At 42.8% G+C, this 14,560-nt stretch overlaps 1 protein-coding gene across 4 annotated transcripts in view; it reads right to left on the bottom strand.

Annotated features, from left to right (window-relative positions):
- mcamb (melanoma cell adhesion molecule b) overlaps positions 1-13,256 on the bottom strand; it is a 32,037-nt gene extending 18,781 nt beyond the window's left edge. For all 4 annotated transcript variants that reach the window (XM_041939963.1, XM_041939962.1, XM_041939964.1 and 1 more), the window contains exon 1: positions 13,084-13,256. In XM_041939963.1, the coding sequence (XP_041795897.1) occupies positions 13,084-13,147 (64 nt within the window). In that variant the 5' untranslated portion in view covers positions 13,148-13,256. The remainder of the gene's footprint in view (positions 1-13,083) is intronic.
- Between the last annotated feature and the right edge of the window lie 1,304 nt (positions 13,257-14,560).

Raw genomic sequence — 14,560 nt, 5'->3', positions numbered from 1 at the left:
AGCAGTGAAAAAGGTTGACTCAACTTGTTTCACTCCACATTTTGGGGCATTTTGTGCCAAAGCTGCACACTTAACCTACAGATAGTGAAGCCTCTTGGACTCGCATCAAAATAATTTCAAAGCAGTGGCAGAACACAGCTGTGAAGATACAACCTCAGGCCTTCAACTGCGAGGAGCAGCACAGGTTCACTGACCTGAGGCTAATCCCTCTTCAGCAAGGATCTCTTTGGTCTTCCCTCAGCAGTTACTCCAAAGAGAGTTCACTCTGTTCCCCTGCCTTTGATAACTACTTGGCAACAAGACAGGGCCTTCTGCCCTTTACTCAAAGTTTCCACACTCAGCTATTTTGATATGCCTACACACACCCAGAGATACATATAAAGTATGTGTTAAATATACAGCGTGACTTCTGACTTCATGTGGGCTGCAGTCATCTTCCCATGTCCAAACCCACGACTCCCATAATTAAAAAAAACGACAGTGAAATTATTCTCACAATCTCACAAGTCTATGCCTACTTGCATTTCTACGTCTGTGTGTGTGCGTGTGTTTGAGTGTATCTCAGTGGGCCATTTCCTCATGCCTGCTCCCATGGTGGTACAAACGCCCCCTCCATCCTCTTTCCCACGTCCCAGACAAAATGGTCTCCATATCAGCCACTCTGTGAGCCGGCAGAAATAAAATAACACAGGCTGCCTGGAAGTATGGGAAAGGCCAACAGGGACGGTATTTTTGTACGATGCTGATTGTGATGATACAGAAACACAGAGAGAGAGAGAGGGGTCCCATGACATGGCTTCACAAGTATGAGATGTACGTTGCTTGCTGCTGGCATATTATGGCTAAAGATAGATTGCACACACAAACACACACACGCACACACACACACTGAAAGCATTTCCCCCAATCGACTCACAGGAGAGCTGCAGCTCTCTCCTTTTTTGGTGGAAGCTGCAAGTGGCATTAATGAATCGCAAAATCATTCACTGCTCCTTCATGACAGAACATCCGTTTGCTACTGTTAGCCCGATTCTTTAGTTGAAAGCTCAAGAACAAGCAGAAGACATCATCAGTTCACAGATGTAGAATTTATTTAGGTCACAGGTAAAGTAAGGCAGCGCTGGGCTCAGAGTGACAGAAGGAGCACCGATTTCCGGGTGTGGTTCACAGTGATGTTCTTGGGCTGGTACTGCCCCGTACAGAGGCTGGACCCGCACGGACCGAGTCTCATTGGCCAGTTATCTCTGACATGAACAGGCCAATCACTGTTCATGTGAACATACTGAAAAGTGATATAAAAGATGAGTCAATGTTGTCATTGGGGCGTGTATCTATTGCAACAAACCTAACATGATGGATTAGAGAGGCCTGCTTATCAAACTAAACTGTGACATTGTTGATTAAATGAGAACATCCAGTAAATATCATGAGTTCAGTGAAAAGTGCAAATCTAAAGTGAACAGAGATCAATTATTACTCTAATAACAGTAAGTATGTAAAAGGTTACACTGCATTTACACACATCATACACCATCAGTATGTGTCAGCCTTAAGTGCTTCTCATATGTAATATGGCAATCTGCCGTTTAAAAATAAAAAACCCTGACAAAAATCAAATGCTTTCCTGTGAACATATATCATCAGTTAGAAGAGTTTAAGATCCCAAGAAATGGGCACTTTAACGTCCTGGAAATCTGTCGCTTCCTGGGAAACGGTGCATCCTCAGTGGTGACCTACAGCAGCATTCAAGCTATGTGGGATGGATGGTAGAGAAGGGAAAGATTCTTGTTTACCACTTGCAAGCTTTCATGCAACATAACCGCTGAAGATGGTTGCATGATTACAGAGTTGGTCGAGTGAGGGTTAAAAAGTATTTGCACTAACAGTATAACACATATCCACTAAAATTGGAACGTTGGCCGACTTGGGGCGTCCCTATTTTCTTGATTTGCAGAGGCTTCCTTATTATTAAGCACCAAGTCGGATATATCAGAGCTTTCAGAAAAAGTCGCAGCCATGACAAAGATGTTCATGTTCACTCTTCTAATTGCAGTACTCTTAAACTTTGTCAAATGACACCATTCCACAGAACCTGTAAAGGCCTTGTGAAATCGAGGCTTCAACTTCATGGAAGACTGTAACTTTCTGTATATATGCACTAATAATTACAAAATCCCCTAAAACAGTCGCACACTTTAATCTTTATGTGGGTAATGCATCACATGCTTGGAGGTAAATATACCATTTAAGTCTGTTTGAGACACTATAGCTGCAGAAGTTAAAATCCCTTGGGCAGTACAAGTAAAAAATAAAATGATAATTTGTGAAAACTGCCCCAATAAACGTCATCTCAGGTCCTTGCAAAATACAGCATGAGTGTTGACGTAAACTCATCTCTTGCTCACATGCTTTACTTGCCAATAAGCTTTGCCTGTTTAGCACAGGGCAAATAAAAAGATGGATTTAAAATTTCTCACATGTTGTGATCTGAGGTTGCGGGTGCCGCATGATGAGGCAAACAATGATCCCTTTTGACTGCATCAGCTGTTTCTACTTGGAGAAGGCAGACAAAAGTGAAATGAATGAATCAAATCATATCAGACCACTTCCTACTGAAAGTCTGGTGTGACCTACATAGAGAAAATTATCTCAGTAATCACTGTTTCTTTAGAAGAGACAGAAAAAAAAACTGACGCATAACTAAAGCTGTGAGATATACTCTGAGATGACAGAAAACACTATAAATTCAAGCCTTAATAATTCCATAGACAAACACTAAAGCCTGAGAGAAGGGCAAACTGTAAAATTTAACTACTAACAGTGATCCACTGTAACTAAACACTATGAAGCCACAGCAAACACATCGGTCTGCTGGCTGGAGTCAGCAGCACAGTGTCGTGGCTGAGGGCTGGTAGGTTGCATTAGGTTAAAAGGCTCCTAATGTGCATTAGATCAGCACAGAGCATTATTTCAGGAAAACAACATCCATTATTAAGCAGGGTGTTGAACCATCAGAGAATAGACAGAGATCCTGACATGCCTCTAGTCTCCACTTGTGCCTGTGCAGCTCCCAGAGGATAACTTCAGATCCAAGGATCAGCCAGAGCCTGAACATCTCAGGCTTTATGCTTCTGCAGCTCAAATCTCGGCTACTTCTCTTTCTATGGCGGCACTGAGCTCAGCACGCTGCAGTTTGAGGATGTTAGCCTGCATCAAGCTAAACCAGGCTAACTCTTTAGTGCAAGACTTTGCACTAGGTAGGCTACCTCCATGAATTAGCCTTAAGGAGACTATCATAGCCTGTATCATGCTTAGTAAGCAGACTTACGCCATGACTTGACACAAAGTAAGCAGGCTAACTCCATGACACTAAATAGGTTAACTCCATGAGTTAGCATGATACAAGCAATGTCAGTCTACATCATGCTTAGCAAGTAGGCTAACTCCATGAAGTAGCATGATACAAGCAATGTTAGCCTACATCATGCTTAGCAAGTAGGCTAAGTCCTTGACACTAAGTAGGCTAACTCCATGACGAAGCATGATACAAGCAATGTTACTCTACATCATGCTTAGCAAGTAGGCTAAGTCCTTGACACTAAGTAGGCTAACTCCATGACGAAGCATGATACAAGCAATGTTAGGCTACATCATGCTTCATAAGTAGGCTAACTCCATGAGCCACAGAGCATGGCAACAACTTGTGTCCCAGCATGTTCACCAGCTTTTAGTGTCCCCTGGAAACTCTGTTTTGGAACTTTAAGTTTTCTGTATTTGGAGTGTCTGTTGTTATGCTAGATACGTTATCGAATGTTTGTTTTTAGTCTTTTTCGCTTTTTTCTAAATGCCACAATGTGTTGTCGATTGTGTTTTTTTAAGTCTGGCATTTGAGCCGTTCGTATGCTCATTGAGGCTAGGATCTCAAGTTGTCCACAGTGGATATCCACCAAATAAAGACCACATTCAAGGACAGACTGATGTCTAAGACCCGTCATGGCACCACAGTCTAAATCATCCTGCCTTAACTGGACCTTCTAGCCACATTTATTTGGTGACTTCCCACAAAAGGAGGCCCGGGAGGACACATGATGGATTTATTAGTAATATAACTTTCAGTTGACAGTAGCACAGACGCTAGATCCTTTTCAGCAATTAGCTGCAGTTCCCAGTAAACAAGCAGCACTGGAGTCTCATCTCCAGCACAAAAAAAACGCACAAAAAAGACCAGAGGGCAAAAGGAGAGGCCCCTCAGCCGAGCAGGGAGCGTTTTCCACACATTGGCCATACTTAACAGTGGGACAGAGAGGGCTCTGTGTGTGTTTGACCTCGGAGCAGAGACGAGAGGCGAGGACGCGTTTAAGTCACAGCGTCAGAATGAAAAAGAGACGACTTCTCTGCCAGAAATCAAAGCGCAGCAAGCAGCGATGGACTAGATGTCTATGAATGAGATGATTCTGCATTCCTCTGCTGCTAATCAATAATCTTTATTCACACCAACAAAATAACACTTTATGGGACGTCTACCAGGTATTTAAATGTCTATATGGTATTCTGACCACCAAAGTAAAAATAAAACACCTCCGAGAGCTGAGAGCAGGTACCATAGAGGTACTTGTTTTAAAAAAATCTGTCTTTGTAGCCACATCTGTTGCCATCTTATCAGCATCAGATACCATTTCCTCAGATACCGGCTTTGCTTTAACATCGTGTTTGCATTACTGTCGCTAATTGACGCTTTCCAGGATCACACATTTGCTTGCAGGATGTCTTGCAGCTCTGCGGATGCTCATGTTAAAAGCTTCTCTCCTTTTATATAAGTTTAGAGAAAAATCTCATAGTGGATAAAAAAAAAACTCTTAGTTTCTTTTAGAAGCTAAAAGAAACCGCAATCTTTCATGTCTCTCTTGCTCTAACAATGTCTAGTTAAGTTGTTGTTAAAAAAAAACAAAATATGCGTATTAAAACAACTGTATTCTATCAAATACACTGCACACCTCAGACAACTAACAACAGCAGAGTGCTGTTGGTTTCGATGGGCATAAATTACTCAATTTTCTTGCAAATTAAGCAAAGTGGGAGTTTTGCAATGTCAGAGGAGCTGATGAATTTTTGCCTGCATTTCCCATATATCACACATCCCTTATCCCATGTGACAGCGGAACTGGTGTCGATTTCAACATTTTGGTAAAACTCCACGCCCGTGCAACGCCTAAGAATGATCACTATTTCTTAAAGCCAAACCACCATGTAGAAACCATCATTTTGACATCGGAGTCAGTGTGACTGACAAGAAGGAACAGCTGGCTCGACTTGGGGCCACTAAACAACCTTTGAACCACAGTGAAGAAAGTTAATTGGAGCATTTCCGAGACAAAAATGCCAGATCTCAAACATTTGTGCCCCACAGACTGAAACTGGCATGAACTGCTCATAAAATCTAAACATTTACTAAAGGAAATGTTATCTTTTAATATTGAACCAGTGAGCTGTAACCATACATAGATGCACTATAGAAATTCATTAATGACACAGTGATTTAATATGCACACAGAGCAAATACCATTTGAATGGTTTCTACTCTTGGTTGCCGTGGTAAACAGACAACAAGCATCTTTTTCCATAATTGCAGCTTTTATTACCCATTCAGACCCACAGACTGTATTTAGCTTTTCGGGCCGGTTGCTTGTTTAATTGTGTATCTCTGTGGAACTTAAAGTCTAATTTCATCTACATGTTTTATGATTTTGACAGTCCATCCACCACAGGAATTGCTGTACAACCGTTCTGCATGCCATAATTTACGTCTAATGCCAACGTTCAGATGCAGGAAGCATGTAACAAGGTGAAAAGTTAGAGTGTGGAGGTCGGGTGGTGGATATACACGTCTGACTTCCATGTAGGAGCCTATAACAGTAACCACAATGTTTCCATAACCTCTGACCAAAACTTTTAGTTGTCCAACCCTAAAAATATATAGTTTATTGGCCATAACCATCTTTGTCTGTAGTTATTTTGCACAGATATTGCAGAAAGTCTTTTTAAAAAACATCTAGTTGAAAACATTATGGCGTTATTGGACGTAATCTGGGATTACGCGGAATCGTCCTATATTGATCATTCTTGTATGTTGAGAGTGCTGCATTTGGCTCCAGTCTGCAACAAAGAGACGGCTTTGGTTTGGAGTGAATATGACTTTGTAAAAAACTTAATAGAAATGACACAGAGTCACAAGCTACAGCACAGATCACAGCCCTTCCTCTGTGATCAAAACAGCAGCTTCGTTTTCTTCACATTTATCCCTTCACAAACGGCTGATCCGTCCCCATTCAGACGCTATAAAAAGTGACACAAACCTCCGTGGCCAAATACAAACCGCAATTATTACTTTTGTGTATCAAAGTAAGCCAAAACAGCATACCGAAAATCCAAACAGCATTCTTGTGGGGAAGAAAAACACAAAGTTGGAAGCATATTTTTCTACCGTTTTCAGAGACGTTTGCAGAGACTATTTCAATAAGAAATTAAAATATGGGCATAAATCAATTTAACTTTGAGAGTTATCTACTCAGGCCTCGACCTAACACTAGCACACTGCACCTCTTCAACACGTCTTACATAATCAGACGTCTCCTCGGTGACCTCAGCAATGCTGATGTTTTTGGCTAATGAGAGTTTTCTCATTTCGTCTAAAGAAAAAAAAACCCACTGGAGGTTTAGAGTTTATTTCAGGGCTGATACAACACTGTGCAGTTTGCTTTGGTTTGTTGTTCCAACCGTGACCCTAGTTTAACTTAGCAAGCCATCCCACAGAGTAGAGTTACATTTATTACAGTAACCTCAGTGCACTCGTCTTGCACAAAATCTGGAAGGATAAAAGAGCAATTATTCATATTGAATGAACAGGATAAGAAGTGATGAGAAGATAAGGTTGATGATGCCGAAATACATTGATGGTAGTTCCCTGTATATCTGCTCTTCATCTTGTATTCAGTAGTATGTAATCCCACCGTGTTGAACCACGAGAGCAGTTTGAGGTTTAGTGCCTTGCTCAAGCAGGACCTGACAGCTTGATAGGGACAGCAGATCAGCTTCTTCAACTTGCCAGCTTCATAAAAGCAGCTCATGACTTTTAAATGACTTCCAAATGGAGGGATCACATAAACAGTCCTGTAATAGTTGACAAGTGAATTGTGCTGTGAACACAATGCCAGAGAGAACAGGCCTACATCCTGCTTTCCGACAGAGCGCACAAGGCTCAGACCTGCAAAACACTCGAGATGCAAAAATAACCCTTCATCCTGTTTGTAGTTTCATTCATTTTGACTCAAGTGGCTTTGAAGGCCCCACCCTGACCTCTTAACCTCTCTCACTGCAATAAAGAAAGGTCTAGGTCATTCAAAGAAATTCACGAGATAGGCCATTTTGGGGAATTTTACAATTCTACTGCTTTCCAAGTGTCAGAAAAACACGAGAGGCTTTTAATATGGTTTATGTTCCAGGCTACACATTGGTTTAACGGTGAGCTTCTGGCTTTCCGGTTGCCTCAGGGATCAGGTAGCAGCTCCTGTCAAAGCCAAACACCTTCCTCAGTGCTGAGGCTTTTACACTCTGTGCTCATTAGCCTTGTGTTAATGAAACTGTTTCCACAGGGACCCACAAAACTCTACAGACGACAACACAGTTTGGGCATTTTCAGAAAAATACATATTCATAGATACATTAAAATGCTGTCAATAACATCCCATTTATTTGCTATGAATGAAATTAGTGAATTTATAAATATCTTAAGCATGAGATGACACTTCTCTCTATATGGGTAGAGATTGTACTTTTAAGATGACATACTGCAGAAGCCTCATCACGATCCAACACATTAAAAGATGCCTTTCCTTTTGTGCGACTGGGATGGTGTAAAGTTTATAAAACAATAGAAAGTGAGGCCTGAGGTGCCGTAATGATGGCGGAGCCGTAACGCTGACAGCACCTTCCCAAGTAAAAATGAATTTAGACAGTCGGGCTCTACAGCTTGTCTGTGTCACCAGCGGCGAAACAGTAACCCCACTTTAACTAAAATAACATACGATGACAACAGGTCATTAAGCAGTGGCAGTGAGCTGACCTGAGTGGGTACATGTTTTGTGTGTGTGTGTGTTTATATGTGTCTTTGAGTCTTTGGGGGACTGCAAGGGCGCCAGGTGTACGCAGCTGTCCGTCTGATCAGGGACTTCAAAGGCCGTCAGAGCGGCGGTAAGTGGTCACAGTCGGAGGAGAAATGGCTCTGCAGATGCTGCGCTCACTAAAGGTGAGCTCTAAACTGCGAGATATGAATGGATTTGCCCTGCAGCCACATATGGAGCAATACATCAGAGTAGGCTAAAGCTGTCCGGTGTGTGTTGATCCTTCCAATATGACTCACAGATGAAATGCCACATTGCACATCTGCAGACAAGGCCAATATTGTGTTAAAGCTTTCATCACTGATGGTGTGCTTCTTAGAAAAACCAAACTGTGTTGAAAAATGTCACAAGAGGCACTGAAACTGAACAAATCAGGAAAATCGCCATTGTCTGAAGGCGATTATTTGGTGGCTATTGCAAAATCCCTTCCGTCACAGATGTTTGTCCATTCCAAGCCAACATGGATACAACAAAAATGATTTTCCCTTGGAGGAAAAATGAACAAAAAGTGTATTTTGCCATTGTTCTGATAAGCGAAGACTGAACAAAGTGGAATATTAACCCCCTTCCTTCCTTTTACACAGTAAACAAGTGTCAGACCACTCGCTTTGGCAACAAAAAGTGTTGATAACAAGATATCCATCAACACGGCTTGGCTGCAGATTGTTTCTTTGCTTGAGCTACATTATACAAACAATCATTTGCTGCTACTCCGTGAAGCGCACACACAAAATGGTCCCGATGACAGCAGCACAAAGTCCTGGGAGCTTTCTCCACCAGTAACAGCCCCGCACCCTCTCCATCACTGGTTTGCTATTGACCCAGGTAATGGTGATAATGGATGTTATTCACATCAATGGGAAGATCAAACAGTAAAAGGAAACCTTTTGCTTCTACAATTCATGCTCCCAAGTGCAAAGCTTCAACCCATTAAATGGTTCAGCGGGGAAACACGCTTCTGTTTCCGCAAAAAACACCTGAAAACAAACGCAGCGTTCATTGGCTTTCATTTTCTTCACATTTCACACACTTAAAACCTTACAGTGCCAACAACAATGCAACAAGGTTTTGAGGATTTATTCAAGGCCAAGAACTCTTTTTGGAAAATGACTAGAAGTGTACACAACAGACACAGAGAGAGGGAGGAGTCCTCAGTCCTCAGTCTGACAGTGGACCTGCAGCAGACAGGCCGAGAGTCAAACAAGAACACACCATAAACAGACACATGCAATCCTGTACCCTTACCAACAAATGAGTCAGCAAATGCTTTCTCCGTAACACTTTCGCACACAAACCTTAATGGCATGAAAAATGAACAGAGTCTGGTGTGACGACAGTCTGCAGCCACGACCTCTGAGTGAAACTGTAGTCTCTGTCCTCATCAGACCGTTACACCAAACACTTGTTTAATTCTACGTGGTTTGCAATGTTTATGCTTCATATTTAATGGCGAGTGGTTCAGACAATAGGATTTGTTTTCATTATCTGGTCACTCAATCATTTTCATTTTCCTGGTTCTGATTTTAGTTCCGAGAGCTGGACATTGCTGCCAATGTCTAATATAAGGTAATGGAATTACTACAGAGTTACAGTAATAATCTCACAGTAATCCTTTGGAGCCAGCTTTTGTAAGTTCTGCTGAACAGCAACAGCTGTGGACACAAGTGGTAATTACTGTACGGATTACTGGATGACGGCACGCTAAATGTCCCTATATTCGCTTAAAGACAATTGATGTCATCACTGGCCAACCTGACTGAGAGCAGGTCAAACCAGACCATGAGCAGGAAACAACAGCGTCTTTTAGCGAGGAATAAATCCCCTGAAATGTTTATGTCACGTGCTGAAACAGAGTGTAACAGCAGCACGAGGAGAGAAGTCTCCAAACGAGTTGCACCCGACTAAATAAGAGCTGAAGATGCCTGCAGCTGCTCAGATATTCACATTTTCAGTAGTACAAGAAAGATCTGACGCTCGCTAGCATCTTTGCTTTGGTTTGATGGTAAGAAAGGGAAAAACAAACTAACTTGCACTTCCAGCAGTCTGAGTCTGATAAAATCAAAACCTGTGTGCATGTTTGATAACAATTGTCAAGATATATGCATTGGATTTCCTGCTGTTTTCAGATCTGCTGTCGGTTGCCTTTCTGTTAAAGTCCTCTGTATTTTCAGTTTCTGTGGGACTGGTATTCTCTCGACTTCATACTGTTTCCTTTCCATGTTTCACTGGGGATCTGGATTATGTTTCACTAATCCTAACAGCAGTAAATTCACCAAAACAATTTCAGACATCTCCAGATTGATGCTGCTCTGTCATGGCCAGAGAACAGTGGTGGACGGCTCCTTTTCTGAGTCTGTTGCATGGGAACATATAAACAGAGAGCTCGAACAGCTCACGGCTTTATTTCAGGACAGAGATAAGACACCATGTGCCCATTGCAAACTTTCTCCACACAAGGACCTGATTTTTGCGCATCGTGATTATTTCCATTGATACACACTGATGTGTCCTCCAACAATGTGCTTAGATGAATACAAGTGAATGTGAGAGTGAGAGATGCAGGACCTCAAAACTCCACCATTTTTTAACAATGTCCAACCTGCTCCACAAACATGTGCATGGACACATCACAGTCCCGGCCAGAAGAGAGGTCTGAAGTTAGGGACTTCCATTTCAAACTCTCCTGATCCTCTGCCAGATTGCCTGGCCTCAATTTTCTATGCTGTGGTCGAGGCACAACAAGGCCACTGATTGTGCATGTCTGAAGAGCGGCAGTTGTTCCGAGCGCATGAAACCGAAGCACGGCGCCTCGGCCCAGCAGAAAGTGAGCGAGGTCTAATGTGAGCCGCTCTTTGACCCGGCTTGATTGGTAGATGTCACAGGAAGTGAATTGTATCCTTATCTGGGGTCACCAATACAGACCAACAGCATGTCCTCTGATGTCAGTGGGTTCTAGAGACGGAGATCTGGCACCCATCCGTGCTGCATGTGCATAAAGATAAAGCAGCCCTGAGGGGTGTGAACCAACATCATGCTCAACATAATAGCCATTGAACACTCAGAGGGGGAGAAAACCTGACCACAAACAGCTTGTTTTTTTCCAATCGTGAACAAATAATCCGGTGTGAAGTTGATGACAGCCTAATCTGCAGCACTTTGACCTTTCCGACTGATGAAGTCACTTTTCAAGCTAAATTGCCAAATATTTGCTGGTTCCAGCCTCTCAAATGTGAACATATTCTGATTTTCTTTGTCTGGTATGATGGTAACCTAATCTTTGGGTTTGGGGCGGTTGTTCTGGCAAAAACTATAAATTTGACTTTGAGAAATTGTGGTGGGTATTGTATTTTTTTTTATAGACTAGAACTGAATGGCCGGTGCACTGGCTTTACTGTTGACAGGTGGAAAAGATTCACATCAATCTTTACTGTTTGAAATCCAGCACAGTGCAAACAGCTCTGCAGAGATGATCTAACGCCAAATTCCTCACTGAGATGTAAATATCGTTGTCTGGTCAAACAGCTGTGCTTCAGTTATTTAAAAAAAAAAATGTAACATGATGAATGGTGGGGTGGATTTGGGCTGGAGACAAAGGGTACCAGCACAGACGTGAAGAAAGCCAGAGAAGGAGAAGAAGAGGAAGTGGACTTAATAAGAGCAGCGAGGGTTGGAAGAGATCACGGACAATGGCGAGGCCGAAGTTAAACAGGAGATAAGCACAATACAGGGACGAGGGAGGGAGAGGTTCACGTGTCAAGGTAAAAACGTGGGGAGAGTGGCGGGGCAAGCGAAGAGGGAAGTCAAGCTCCCACAGAGGAAGGGGTGGAGGGGCCAAACACACACTGACCTGTCTTGTTTAAACAAACAAGTAAAGCCGACACTCCAACGCAGAAAGTGTTTTGAAAAGAGGCAGAGAGAGCGTGCCCTTCACATCCACATAACACCACACGTATAAATCTACACTCACACGCTCTCTTCTAGCCTCCCACTGCTGATTTAAAGGCCAACCGAGACGATAAACTGCACAGGTGAACACGTTTCTTTCCTTCGGCTTCACTCAGAAGCGAATATCTCGCTCCCAACCTGTGAAGCACAGACACTCCAGCCACTCACCGAACTGGGCAAGAGCTGACAGAAAGCAGAAGGGGAGTACAGGCGGACCTCTGTGGATGGCTGGTGGCTAAAAATACATGCAGCAAACTATGCAAAGTACAAGTTCATGTGCCATGGGAATGAGCAAAGTGCGACGTCTCATTATGCTCATTTCAACTTGAGTTTCTTCACAATAAAGCAGCAATCGGTTTCCCACAAAAAGAGTTTAAATTCCTCCATTTTGATGCACTACACCACCTGCAAACACACCCACCATGCAAAGGAGATGCATCCAGCCACAGCCTTTAATTGGGTGGCGGTTTCATTTCTTGATAAACAGAAGTGTCTCATCGTAAAACCTACTTTCTGTGAGGACTCTACTTAGATAAGGGACTGGAGGAATCAGTTGTGCACATAAAGCATTAAACAGCGTAGATCGTAGGTTAAACTGAATAGATCTGTGCTGAAAAGTAATGTAAGCAAGTGAAGACTCTATGCAGAGCATGTTGCAAGGAGCTTAAGTTTCTGTGCAGACATCAGCTGAACTAGGACCCCTTCAGCTCCCAAACGCCTCTTGAATGGTTCCTGTAAATGATGAAAAGCTGAACTTCTATGAAGATGCAAGATAGAGCTGAACTGTTGCTCACATCACCCACAATGCAGTGCCGTGATCCTAGTTTGGTGACAAACTTCTTCTAAGCTGTTTCTGTGATGTAGAAAGAGTTTGAACGCATACACCAGCGCGTATATCCCACCGGCAGCGCAAATCCTCGTGTTGCACGGATCCAGAGCCAGACGTTTCCCGCACACTCACCTCCCCAGGTGTGAAAGAGGACCAGAAGTCCGACGAGCAGAGAGCCAGCGTCCCGTACAGCCATGGTTTGTTTGGTCGGTCCTGCAGCGTCCGTGCTGGGGTGCGAGTGTGTGAGTGTGTGTGTGCGTATGTGTGTGTGTGGACGGAGTCTGACAGGGACTGGTCCTCTTGGGAAAGTGTACAGACAGAGAGAGAGAGAGAGGAGCGGCGGTGCAACGCGGGGAGGTAAGTGATGCAGGAGGGGCAGGGAGCGGAGGGTCTGCGCTGTAAAAAATGTCCGTCTGAACGAGTCATCCAGGCGCGCACTCAATCTGATCCTTCATGATAATATAAACTGTATCATACAATCTTTACAGCTCGGGCCCAGCTCTTTTGTAGCTTGTTTATTTATATGATCGCTCAGCAGGAGTCCAGTGATCGTGTGCAAATGGATTCTTGAGCTGGATATTTTTTGCAGTGTGCAAAAAAAAAGGAGGAACTTGAGAGCAGCAGGAGGGCGGAGGTCTGGAGCGAGGTACAGCGAGAAGTTATAATTTACAGCTTCTGTGTTTCCAAGACTCCAACATGATGCATTTCCTCACCAAGAATACTGTCACTTGTGTGTCTCAACCAGTTTCTCACGTTTCTCCAGAGGAAAAGATGTAGTCCCTCTTCTGCATAACAGGACTCCAGCATTTAGCATTTATACCATGTGGTGTGTGTTTGTGTGTGTGTGTGGTGAGCTCTGTCTGATGATGATTTCTTTTGTCTGCAGTGTTGTGTTGGTGTGTCATTGCATGCAGGCAGGATCAACAAGAGACAGGACATGTGGTAGAGCTGAGCCTCCATCCTGGACAAAACCTGCTCCACAGTGCAGTGATGCAGCTGCAGGGCATCTTCATCCTCCCGCTCACCACCAGTCACCTTTGTGACCTTTGTGATATAGCACTGCTGTGTCTTTGGGACCGTGTACCAGACTGAGTACATATTAAGAATCTATGCATACAGTATTGTATCATCTAAATACATTAGTTCAATCCACAGAAACGTGAGTGTATGTATATATATATACTCATATGTGTGTGTGTGTGTGTGTGTGTGTGTGTGTGTGTGTGTAGAGAGAGAGAGATAGAGAGAGATTATTAATACAAAATCTAAATCAAGTAGTATATAACGTAAGTCATATTAGCTCCATCTTTGCAACATTAGTGTTGCTAATGCAGCACTAATTCTAATCAAGTGATATAAAATATCAATATATATTATTCTGAAAAGGGTAATTCTGCATAATGAGTACTTTTACTTTTGGTGCTGCAAATACATTTTAAACTTTGAATACAGGACATGCACTTACTACTGTTACTAACAGAGCATTTTACTCTGTGCTATTGCTACTTTTACTTAAATTAGTAGAAGATCGGAGTAATTCTTGGCTACTTTTCAGGGACTCTAAGACGATTTAAGAAGAACAAATTAGCTCACTCATGTTACAACACTT

This window comes from Chelmon rostratus, chromosome 7, assembly GCF_017976325.1.
Source record: "Chelmon rostratus isolate fCheRos1 chromosome 7, fCheRos1.pri, whole genome shotgun sequence".
NCBI lineage: Eukaryota > Metazoa > Chordata > Actinopteri > Chaetodontiformes > Chaetodontidae > Chelmon > Chelmon rostratus.
Note: the sequence above shows the minus strand (reverse complement) of the source record. Positions and strands in the feature narration are given on the sequence as shown.